This window comes from Dermacentor albipictus, chromosome 2, assembly GCF_038994185.2.
Source record: "Dermacentor albipictus isolate Rhodes 1998 colony chromosome 2, USDA_Dalb.pri_finalv2, whole genome shotgun sequence".
NCBI lineage: Eukaryota > Metazoa > Arthropoda > Arachnida > Ixodida > Ixodidae > Dermacentor > Dermacentor albipictus.
In genome coordinates, this window is record NC_091822.1 from 122,533,930 (window position 1) to 122,547,043 (window position 13,114).

The 13,114-nt window shown below is 42.1% G+C and overlaps 1 protein-coding gene across 4 annotated transcripts in view; it reads left to right on the plus strand.

The window, feature by feature from the left end:
• The window catches only part of LOC135910752 (leupaxin-like), an 83,266-nt gene that overhangs the window by 61,606 nt on the left and 8,546 nt on the right, over positions 1 to 13,114 (plus strand). For all 4 annotated transcript variants that reach the window (XM_065442832.2, XM_065442831.2, XM_065442834.2 and 1 more), the window contains exon 5: positions 6,881 to 6,995. In XM_065442832.2, the coding sequence (XP_065298904.1) occupies positions 6,881 to 6,995 (115 nt within the window). The remainder of the gene's footprint in view (positions 1 to 6,880; positions 6,996 to 13,114) is intronic.

Below are 13,114 nucleotides of genomic sequence, written 5' to 3' on the forward strand. Positions count from 1 at the left end.
TCAAGACAACGCAATGATAGATATACAGGCAGAGAGTCATTGGTGTTGGGCCGAAGCTCTTGTCACTGTGGGCGACAAGAATGTAAACGTCTGTGGCGATTCTAAGATGTGTCCTCAAATACCTCGCGCATCTGATATGTGAGTTATGTAAACACAGTTGGTGCAGGACAGCAGCTTTTGCACAGCTCCCCCTGTGATTTAGTTGTGCTGATTTCTCCATCTGCTCTCATAATGAATGTTTAATACAGCGAATGCATTTTTCCTACGGGCGTTATAAATTAGCTTAAAGTTTGTTCTTCTCTTTCTCAAATGCTAAGAGCAGTGATGCAATGGCATGAGTAGCCACCTATATTGAAGAAATGCTGTCATTTTACTGGTAGCAGTAGGTTGTAAAAATATCTGTTGGAGCAAAGAGTTGCTCACCTTACACAGACACATTGTGTCATGCAGTAACGCTTTGTGCTATCATAAATCAGCTACCTGCAAAATATATTGCATAATTCCCACAATGCTTGGTATGCACCTAACTTCTTCTCCTCTATATACTGCCTGCTTAAGCCTAACAGTTAGGCCTGATTATGGCTAACAAGAAATTTTTAAAGAAAACACAGTTCAAAAGAAAAAAGTAGGTTTCTTCTGTGTTTCTTTTCGTTTATTGTTAACAACTAAAAGGCAACATTGTGGTATGCAAAGCATTCCTCAATCGTGTTCGCTGCCAGTTGGCTTACTCACCTGTAAGTTATTCACGGAGGCACGGTTGTCACATTTTCTGACTATAGTCCTAGGAAACCTCTAAATAGCTGTTGCATAAGAAAATAGAGGTGTGTGCAAAACAAACAAGACAAGAAGTCCTTGTAGGTCTTGAAACATAACTGCGTGCTTTCTTTTTCGGCCTTTTATTTTTCTGGCGTGTTTTTTTTTTTTTTAAGGGCATAGTTGCATCACTATTGCCTAAGCGTTCACGAGTCGCAAGCAGTATTTTCGGGCACGTGTGTAGGCAGAGGTCCAGCGCTCTGGTTTTTGCTAAGAATAGTACACATCACCTGCACATGGCAAAAGTTGTTTGTTTTGGTGGAGTGCGTGTTCTTTTTCAAGGTAAAAAGATATCACTTTCACAAGTTGCTTAGCTGTATTTTCCTGCGTCTCATAGGCTTAACGTGAAGTTTTGAGGTGACGATATAGTGCAACAGTAAATAGGCCACTTAAGACCCGTATTCTTTCAAAACTATTTTCATTCATTTCATGGTAAAAGCGTAGTCAAATACTAGTAACAAAACAAAAGGCCAAACTTTTCTTTCTTTAATTTCATGCCGAAACCTCCACGGTCAGTGTGTCTGTGGGACGTCACAGACATCAAAGTGTTTTTGGCTGTTTTGGTGCAGGAAAAGCTCTCGAGACTTGCTAAGTTGGGTCATTGGTTTGTTTAGAATGCAGGATAGTCCTTGTTCACCAATAAACAATTAAGAAGGCCTTGGTAGATGTTGCCAAAATTCATGATGTCACGGTGAGTCGGTGCGGGAAATTAATGATGTCATTGCCACCTGTCTTTCATGATTTTTGGATCTTTTCTGGTTTTCCAAGCCAGAGAGGGAAAATTATAGAGATGTTTTGCCTATTGCAGAAGCATAATGCAATAACAGAGGTGAACTTAATAGTTTTTCTTTACTATCTTTTTTATCTTTTACCATCTTCTTCTCTGTTCTAGATAAATCAGGCCCAACCGATGTTATTTTCCTTGACTTCAGCAAGGCTTTTGATACGATACCCGACTCCAAACTACTAATTCATAAACTTAATCTGATTGGTTTCCCCTCTACCATTGTTAACTGGTTTTCATCGTACTTAACTTCTCGTACACAATTTGTTGACATAAATAGCATTTACTCTAGCCCTTTTCCAGTTAACTCCGGAGTCCGCCAGGGAAGCGTCCTAGGACCGCTGTTGTTTCTTAATTTATATTAATGATATTACAACATGTGCTAAACAAGGTGTCGAAATGTGTTTGTTTGCTGATGATTGTCTTTTATTCCATTCTATTAACTCTGGAAATGGCCAAATAATACTGAACCAAACGGTTGATGCAATCACTACCTGGTGTGACTGCTGGGGCATGAATTTAAACCCTGATAAAACCATATTTATGTGCATCACTAATAAGAAACAACCGTTTATTTACCAGTACAGTATGAAAGGAATCCCAATTTTACTAACAGACATAAGTATATTGGCGTCACAATCACCAGCAAACTCACTCGTTTCTCCCACATGGAAAAGATTTGTTTGTCCGAACGCAGGAAATTAGGCTTGCTAAGTCATAAACATAAAAGCTCTCCCCTTAGCACAAAACTCTGCGCATATAATACAATAATACAGTCTCGTATGCATCTGAGGTTTAGAATCCGCACACTAAAAAAGATGTTAACAATCTTGAGAAAACCCAAAGATTAGCCGTTCCTTTTATTTTCAACTGTTTTCACCGCTCTGACTCCCCATCTGAGCTAATGAATAAAAATAAAATGCAGTCTTTAACATGTCGAAGGAAAATTGCAAAACTAAAATTTATTTTCTACCTATCTAGAAGAAAAGTGTATTTTAGACCCAACAGACATCCTTGCTGCGTTAGCTTCGCATCCTACAAGACAAGACAATACCATTCACACAACTTCACCCCTATCTTTACCCGTACTAACAATTTTAAATACTCTTTTTTTTTTCCTCGCAAGATAACAGATTGGAACAACCTGTCACACCATATTTTTTATTCCGGAAGCATACTAAAATCCATTAAAAATTATTGTGAACTGTGATTTTGATCTTGTACTTAACTATGTTATATACCTGTCTATTATTTTGCCATGCCTGTATTATTATGTATTTGGTCGTGTACCTTTTTACTGTAACTCCCCCACTCCTGCTTGAGCCATTCCTTTACCTGCAGTATCTTCTAAATAAACAAATAAGTGTGTTCAGAGGAAATACAGTGCTATGATAAACGGGCCAGAAATGTGCAACCGAATAGCAAATGATGAGCAGTGTACCACAATGGCAACAGATAGAACAGTTTAGATGTGGTTTACTATGCCTCTCAAACACAGCTTGCACTGTGGTTGCCAAACTTCTTTGGTGTCAGCAGGCGTGTGGTGTTAAAATTTGTCAATTTGGCGCCATAACAAGCCATGCGGGATGTTAGTGGTGACAAAGTTGTGACAAAGCATACTATTTAGAGCTCAGGTCGCAGATCGGTCATCCATGCTCTCTACAGATGCGGCTACATTGTGGGAAGCGCTTCAAACTGATATTTCTGGAGGGCTCTAGAATAGTGAGACGAAAGGTTTCATGACCACTAAGTACTTCTTTGCAGGCAAGGGCTTGGCATTCAATTGGTAATGTGATAAGCTTGCTGTATAGACAGGGCCACAGGAACAGTACAAGTTACAGCAAATTACTATGCTAGATTCATTGGTATACTGCAAATACCAAGCACACGGACAGTGACTATGTCATCATGCCACTATTTTGCAAATTTGCAGAGAAACCGAAGTAAAGCTATTGCGGGCATGTTTGACTTTATGGCTGTAAAAAAGAAGAAAATTGGCAGTCTTCAACGATTTGTGTGGCTCTCAAATTGTTAACCGCAACAGCTGCAGGCTTTCACAGTGGACATCACTGTCAATAACACTTCTTTGCAATGCACATAAAATCATCTTCGTCTTCTGCAGTACTGCCTGTTGTAGCCTCTGAAATACATGCACAGGTGCTGCCACTCTGGAAATCTGCATCACACACAAACCCTCTTGCAGATTGCCACGCTCAAATGTTTCATTGTAGCTCGGTGCTTATGAGGCTCCCAGCTGCAGATTGCTGCAGGGGCAGGAGTTAAATGCCCAGAAGTGACATGGGCAGGCAAAGTTTTGTTTCTCTCTGCCTTGTAGTGATAGTGAAACTGAGGGCACGAAGGTGGCTTGACAATGACACTGTGATGAGCTTGCTGTACAGACGGCCACATGGATGGTACAACTGACAGCAAATCCGCTATGCTAGATCCATTGGTATGCTACATATACCGCACGTGCAGACAGTGGCTACGTCATCATGACAATGTGATGAGCTTGCTTTACAGACAGCCACATGGACGATACAACTGACTGTAAATCCGCTACGCTAAATCCATTGGTATACTACAAATACTGCATGCATTGACAATAGCTACATCATCATGCCACTATTTTGCAAATAAATGTCTGATGTGTGACACAATAACAGCACAATGACAATGGTTTAACAGAAAGGACAGGCAGAGAGATAAATGGACTTGGCAAACCCAATTTCAAGCTTTTAACTACTGTTAATGTACGCATTCATGGTCGGACAGATGGATCTGGTGTCATTTTGAGCTATGCTTTCAGTCTGCGCTTGTCGGAAGCACTCTTATTAAAGTACCTGCTGTTCATGCCCTGTGACAAGGTGTAATTCTGTGGCACCTTTTGCTGCGTTGCATCTCGCTTCACCCATGGGCTTTCACTATGGGGGCCACCACTTCGTCCTTGGTCCACTTTCTTTTTTTCCTCTTCTCCGTCTTTCTTCAAACCTCTTAGGAAAACCAGGGCTATGTTCGACCGAAAATTTCTTCTTTCGAGATGCCACTGTTGAAAAGCATAGAAACTAGTTAAATATAGGCAGCCACCCTATTTTTTTTCTTTCTATTTGATAGTCAGTTGGAGCCTGTAAACCTCTTTTCAGTTGGTTGCATCAGCTGTGTTTCCTCCGAAGGTTTGTTTCTCTAAACGTGTGCTCGGCCGCATTGACAGTTCTGCTGCACAACTGTTTGTTCTGTCACTTTTCTCGCGTTGTCACGATGACGGCAGCTTAAACTCGCCACAGAAAAAGGATTCCTTGGGGGTGCGGTGTGCAACTCCACGTGCCAAGTCCGGTGCTTCGAAGTGGGTCTTCTCCCATTTGCACACGGCACTGAAGTGAGGTGGAGGTCAGACGCTTGTTGGTTGGCAGTTATGGAGCGAGGCCTGGCACCTCGATCCTGAACTGGGTTTAGGGCACGCGGCAGCGGTGGGCATCAAAAGAAAAAGAAGAAATTGCTGCAAGGGAGCTGCTTGCAGGGGGAACGGGGGCTTGGAGGGGAGGGATCTTTTTTTGGCACTTCCTCCTCTTTCTCCTCTTTTTTTCTTTGCACACGGCACATTCACCTAGGCGCCGATCGGTTTGTTTTCTGTCTTGTTGTCTCGCCTTGAAGGAAGGTGGATGCGGGTTTATGTGTTTGTCGCAGCTGTTGTGGTGCCGGCAAAGAGCGGCTGCATAGTGTGTTTTGCGTTGGCTGCTCTGCTCAAAGGCAGCTGTGGAAGTAGCAGCATGAAGTTATATATACATATATATACTAGTTTATTTCTCCGTGCTTCGCTTATTGTGAAATCTCGATAGTTTCCTGGATGCCAAGCTTTGGGATGATGATGTTTAGGCTAGGAAAGCTACTTATAGATGGAGTGGCTGATGGCTCCTTATGAGGCCAGTCTGACAGGTCATCCACGCTTTCTTTTTTCTTCTTTGAAGTATTAAGACAGCTTGCACGTGGCTTTTGTTACAAGGAAACTTGTTTCTTCTAGACCTGTTGCACACGAGGTGGCGTTCGTGTAATGTAGCCATGGCAAAGCAGTTTTTATTTATTTGGACACCTTCAAAGCCCCTGAGGATGTAAAATTTAGAAGAAAAAAATATGTTTTGCTTTTCCATAATAGTTTTTTTTTCTGGGTTCATTTGTTCATTGCTCAGAACTCACTCGCTTCCTCCAACGATGCAACTGAAAGAGTTTCGCAAGGTCTTAAAACATTTCCTGCAGCTAATGTTTTAAGAGAATATTACTGAACTTTGAATTGTTTTTCAGCTATAAAATTGATTTGGCTGCCTCTTTTTCCTTTTTTTTCCCCCCATGCTTGATGTTAACTGTATATGATAAGGAAGCATGGCATTGTTTTAGCTGTTGTGTACAGCTCTGGGGGTTTGCTACTTTGAGCATTTGTGGTTGAATGGATGCCAGCCGAAGATTCTAGGCCATGTGACATTTCTATTTTCATCCAAGTGGGGGCACTCAAACTGACAGCCACACTTAACAGGACATTGCAATCCGAGCCAGTAGTGCTTTCTTTCAGCTGCCACCTGTCAGGATTGACATGAGAGACTCGAGATGTCTCAGTTTTATAGTGCCAAATAGATGTATTGTTTTGATGCTGTGCCAGGAAGTTTGTTATTTTTGGCAAATGCAAGTACCAGCGGTATAGAGCTGTGTTTCGTTGAGAGCAAAAGCGAAAAAAAAAAGGAGTTCTCCACTAATGGCGATTTATAAAGGTCATACTTATAGATGGAGCCATATGGACAGTAGGTGACATAGAGTCCTGTAGGCAATCACTAATGCATATTAAGGTGTTTCACACAAATTCATGTGTACTATACTTCTGTATGTATACGCTGCACAAATAACTACTTACAACAATGTTCCAATAGGCCACCGTGATATTCTGTGGCTCACATGCAAAAATTTTGAAGACAATCATAAAAAAGGTCAACTTTTTTTTTCACTGATAAGTAGTTGTTCTTTTTTCTGCCAGAGAACAGCTAATAAAGTTTTTAATGAAAAAAAATCGTTTTGCTTTCTGTTTCACTGTTTTTTTTTTTGAGTGCCCGTTTTGAGTGTTGTGGGAAGTTAATACAGATGATTCTTTTTGCCATTGGCTTGCTAGTAAGCAATGTAGTGTGCTGTGTAGTGTAGTTTTACACTGTGCACTTAGTACAATTCTTACAATAGCCCTTTCTGGGGTTGACAGTGTAAACAACAAACAGTGCATGTGCCTCTATTATTATTTGCCACTTGCAGTCCAAGGACACCACAGAGTCCCAAGGCACAACGTAGCTATGGCACCCCAACTCCAACTGCATCGTCTGCAACGAAGGAACTTGATGACTTGATGGCATCACTGTCAGATTTCAATGTGAGTTTCTTTCATATTTTTACATGCGTGCCTGCTGAAGTCTGCTTGTGCATGCAAAGTTGGCAAATGGCCCTTCTCGTGCCGAGCTTATGCAAAATGTTCTTCTATTTCGATCAGATTTTTTTTAGAAAAATCACGTGTGGCAGGCAGGGTGATTCTATTGAGTACATTTCTGCAACTTCAAGTGGACTATTCTGTGCAAGAGGCTGTCATTATTTGCATGACAAATTATAATGTGCAGTAGGTAATTGGTGAAGTTCTTTTAACTATAATTTTAACTCACTTTTAAAATTGTGTGCCCTGAAATGAGCAACGGTGTGCTATGAAATACATTGGCATTATGCTTATTATCTTCTAATAAGGCATCGCTCTTACACTGTGAGTCAAAGCCAAGTGGAGTACCAGTGGACTTTGTGTGGGAATTCATGGATTGATGTCTTAAATCTGGTGGTGGTTACAGGATTCTTTCTAAAGGAACGTGGAGGCTTTGAGCACTGACTGGCTTTAGTTCTGCAGTTGAAAACACTTATGCTGGATGAAGTAAAGCTGATTTAGTCGAACTACGCTAATCACCTGATTGCACATACCAGCTTCTAGTGTGAGTAAGGTCCACCTCTTCAGTAAATCACCTGAGGAAATGGAAATGTACTGTCTCCTTCCAGTTATTTTAAAAATTGAGGACATGTGCTTTTGCTGTGTTTGAGACAGGCTCAAAGCTAGCTTTTTCTTAACATAGTTGTTGGGAGGAAAATTGGGCTTTCTTGTTGACTGCTTTCATTTTCTGGGCAACTCATGTTTAAAATGTTAGCTATGCAGCCTTTGATTGCTCTGTAATTGCAGTGTGTTCTACAAGAAAAATGAATCAATGATAAACTGGAGCTTTTGCCACTTTAAAGAAGCGCGCTCATCTTTATGAAGACTAATGCATCACATAGCAATTTCAAAGCTAGACATGACCTCTTCCATTATGACATGGATACATAGAGAGAGGGTGCTGAACCTTTTTGACCTTAAGGCAACGAGTCGGGTTACTCTGACGCCGCTCGGACCCAAAACAAGTGCAGCATTTTTCTCCTGCGATGCCGGCCGGCCGGTCGGTCGGTCACGGTGTGGAGGCGGCGGCAACGTGCCGCTGCTGCTCTTGGCAGGTTGCCCTCTTCCTTTTTTTTTTTCTTTACTCGACCCCCCCCCCTCTTCATTTCTTTCTCCTTCCTTTCTTTATAATTGTTTATTAGCTGCCTTCGCGTGGCAAACTATCGGGGAGTGCCCTACATAGCGGTCTGTCCTTGCCCCCAGCCCATAAAAGAATTTTTGGTTATTTTCTTTTCACAGCCTTCAGCGGTGGGCAGCGCACTCTACTCATTGGGTTGATGTCATCGTCTGACATCACCTGTTTCTGAGCTCTTCCCACTCCTTTTGAGTCCTCCTCTCACCTCCCCCTCTCAAAATCAAGTGCCTGGGGCACAGCCTGCCTTTCCCTCTCCCTCTACTGGACGCATCATCGCAGTGTGCCACGCCGCTTTTATTACTTCTCCGTCGTTTTTGGCAGCGCGGCCCAGTATGTAGGAGGGAAAAGCGCTCCCACCCCTCGCGTCTGCTGGCATCGTGAGAGCTTAACTGTCCACTCCTGCACCGGGCTCTGGAAGAAACAGGCTGTGCTGTGTGTTTGTGCCTGCCGCGTCCTCGTTCCCCCATAGTGGCTCTTTGATTCCTCATCTGTTAGAAGGAAACAAGACATCTCCACCTTGGGTGTGTTCTGGATTTCTCGCTGGATGTGCCCTGTGTGTCGTAGTAACATGACCGGCGCTGGGAAAATGGGAGTGGCTTGCAGGAAGGCTTGACCTAGGCGCAGCATTTTTGCCAAGTTCACGGGGTGCAGGCAAGTGTGTGCAGAGGCTTTGAACTTGGTTCTACAGACAGGCTACTTTATAAAGCATCTTTCACCTTCTAGACCTCTTCCTGGGGCAGTGGCAGCAAGCTGATGCTGCTGCGTACTAATTCAGTGTTAAACATGTCTGTGTAGCTGTTACCTTATAGTGGAAATGCAAGGTAATGTGTAGCAAGGCCTTTTGAGTTAGTGGCAGCAGTTCACAAGTAGCGTAGTAGTATGGGGAAAGGTGTGAAGTATTCGGAGAGTCTACAGTGCCTCGTTGAAAATATTGTTGCATCTAAGTTTACTTGTCCAAAGTTGTGCATTCTGTTTGTACTACTTGCATTAGAAGCAGTTCAGTGCAAGAATTTGGTCCCCGTGCTTTAAATGTGTTACTTTTGGCGCATCAAATTCAGGGCACTTTGATTGGTTGGGCAGTGTATTTGAAAAAAGAAATGGCACTTATCCGATCACTGTTATTTTCATGCTGGTTTGCTTGTGAGTGCATGGATGGGCTTGAGTCATTACACTGGGTGTTATGGCATGCAAGAGTGAAAGTATGGCCAACTGGAAATTCAGCCCCTGGGCAAAGTCCTGGCAAACGTTTAACAGTAACAAGACAGGGGAAGCAGTCTTATGTACAGTTGGCGGCAAAAGCTTACAGGACATTGGTTTTGCACAGTATATCCACGCTAAGCCTGGAGACATAGCCTTTGAATTTAAATTTTCAGTCTGTAGTAGCCTTTACAACCTACATAGTGTTTGATTAAATTAGAAGCACTATGCCTGAACTGAGCAGAAATTCACATCTGTAATGGAACTCGTGTCTTGTAAACTTATGTGGCGGACTGTACATGTCGTTAATTTTTCTAAATAAGACTACCAAATGTAAGGTAAACATGGAAGTTGATTAAACCTGCATGAGCAGTGACTGAGCACAATTCTGCTTTCTCATTGTGCTATGAGAGCTGCCTAAAACCAGATAAACTTCTTGTGTAGCTGGTTTCATTGTTTCGTTGTTCAATTAACCTCTGATGCTAAATTGATTCATTGTGTTCTTGCCTCCATAGCCAAACTACAGTAGACTTAGCTTAAGCTAAGCTCTTAAAACAGTAGAACAATCTTGAGCTATTACAGAATTTCAGTGCTGCCACGTTTCCATATCATTCCATACGATAATGCAGTAATCCATCTTGCAGCTGTTCCAATTTGCTAGGTGTATAAGGATGCGCCATAAGACCAGGTGCTTTTCCATGTATTAAGACAGCTAGCTAAAACTCCATTTGTTTTAGTTTCCTCTAGAATTATTGCACTTATGCTAAGCTCAACTTCTGGTAAGACAAACATGATTTGCAGAGCCTCTCAATGTTTTTCAACATCTTGTACATTCAACACCGTGTCCACTTTTTCTTCTTAAAGGTGTGTAGCTTTGATTGCGTTGCGTACATCAAGATGGCACAAGAATAGGTTGTGCTTCAATACCCAGCACAGTGGTTCAATGGGGCTAAGGTGTTTTACTATTGAGCACAAGGTCACGTGTTCGGTTCCCAGCTGCGGCGGCCACATTCCAGTGCGGCAAGAATGCAAAAAACGCTCATGTAGGATACATTAGGTGCACGGTAAAGAAGCTCAGGTGGCGAAAACTGATCCTGAGCCTTCCACTGCAGTGATCCCATAACCTGCTATAGAAATTTTGGGACATTTAACTCTGCATATAAACTTCCTTCATAATGAAAGTGCTAGTTCAAGCACAGTGGGCACTGTTGAGATGTTACTCAGTACAGAGAAGTTGAATTGGCATCCAATAGACTTCTCTTTGAATACCATATTACGGTGCAAGACACACATTTACAGGGTGCGGGCTTGAGAGGCAGGCGTATGGCTACTCACTGATGCCTCAAAATACACTCGGACTTCTATGCAGAATAGCACAATTACTGGCTGCCAACTATGAACTATGTCCTCATTACTTGCATTTGCGTCATTTGATGAGGTTGCCTCATCAGCATCCTTCCCTAGGCTGGTCATCCAATGTGCCGAACTTCTGCCCAGCTGCATGCTTGCCATGTTGTTCTGCGTAAGCAATCAACTCTAGCTTGAAGGCCACAGTCTATGCCAGCAGGTGTTCCCCCATCATCACCAGTGGAACACGGCCAAAAGCATGATGCAGCTAAACAACACGCCTCAGCGCAGCCAATACCGTTGAAGCACTCTGAATCTATGCCGTGGGGATCTGGCGGGGTATGGTGATGACGATGTCATCATTGGCAGGACAGTAAATAGTGCCATCTAGCAGCAGCTTGTGGAAATTAACACCAGTATGCGAGTATTCACACGATGCTTTGTGAAACTTTTTTTTTTCGAATTTTCATGCTCTACAGTGAAGGTCTGCACTTTGTACAAGAATAAATCTTACACAACTAAAGCATATCATCCACCTGTACACTGATGACTTTACTTAATCTTATATGCAAACTGTTGTTTGCTTTTTGTTTGCAATCTAGGTGCTACTTTAGGTTGGTTTTTTTTTTTTTTTTCATACTGTATAATGCCAGCAGTTCCTGCTGGATTCAGTTCCATCATAAACCATTTTTTCACAGCCAGATAGTGAGTACAAAACAGTGTATATGCGGCATGTGTGAACAATTACACAAGTTACTGGGAACAGTGACACACTGAAATGTGTTTAGATATGTTTTGCTGCAAACATGGTGACCTGGGAAGTTGTAATGAAAGCTATGTTCTCCTGGTGCTCTCAAATCTGCAGTGGTGTTGGAGCTACAACATTCTGCCATTGAGCATGAAGTTGCATGTTCAACTCCTAGTGAAATGAAAAAAATGTGTGTACTCAGGGTTGAGCATGTATAAAAGAACACAAGGTGGTTTGTATTAAATTCAGAGCCTTCTAGACAGTGTCTTTACAAGTGCACCTTTAGCTTATTATTGTAAGGAAAGATTCACAGAACGGACTGAATTTGCACAATGAGTGGAGCAATCTGTAGAGTAATTGTGGTGTTATTTGGAAGCATTTAATTGTGTGGCAAACAGCTGGTCTGTGTGATTTCGTGCAATTAAGCCATGCCATATTCATATGTGGACTGCATCGAGGATTCTGTCCATTGTGCAAATCCAACTTGATTATATTGTGGCTGAGTGGTTTATGGGCCTAGCAGCATTCCGGGGAAATAAGTCAAGTATTAGCTGCCCCATGTTGAAAAATGTGTTATTGCCAGAATATATATTAGATAAGGAAAAGAAATATGCTTCTAATGTTCAAATTCGAGTTTTTATTAATCACATGAAGATAAGTACATTGGGTATGGTATAAAGGTGCAGTCCTATAGACCTTTTCATCGGGTGAGGAGGAAAGGGCGTGTGGCGAGCCTTTCCTCCTTTCTGGCTTGTGTGATCCGGCATGGCACTGCCTGAAAGTAACCGCATGCTGCAGAACGATTTTTAGATGTTTTAGATCGTACTTTGTGAAATTTACGCAGTGTCCAGTTACATAAGGTCGTCAGAGAAGCCTTTCGGTGCATTAGTAACTACAGTACACGGAAATATCTCTTGTGGGCGCAAACACGTGACGCGCATTATCAGCCGCGGTGTGTGTGTGTTATGAACTATATTGCATATATTGGTTTTAATTCTATGAAGAGAACCGGCTTCTGTGTATTACCAGCATGAAATGGTAAATCTGCTTACTATCTGATCGCTTGGCCTAGGGACTAAAACATAAAACATAAGAGTGTATGCTCGTGTACAGCCAACCTAAGGCAACTACGAAACATCTAAGCAGCAGGTGCTATCAAATATTTGTAATACACCGGCATCGTCCTCACGCATTTCGAGTCTAGTATGCTTGAAATCACTATATGTCTACGCTAGCCTTCTGTATGAGGCTGATTGCGCTGCTCAACACAGCGATCACTGTGGTTGATGAACCAGCATAATACATGTATAAGCTATGTGTTTCGGCATTGCCTTTTTGCCTGCTAAAGCCATAATATATGAGAGGGATCGCATAAAAAGAATGCAATGGCTATTTTTGAGGGCGAAATTTCCGTATATGTGTGAGTGCGTCGTAGAAAATGGAACAAACACAACCAAAAAAAAAATTTTGGTTATCATCCTCTTTCTTGAAAAAGAAAAAAAAACGGGCTAACGCCGCATTACAACCTCACATAGTCACGCCGCACCTTTATAGATCTATAAACATTGAGGCCGTATGCTTGGACCATGCGCTGTACAG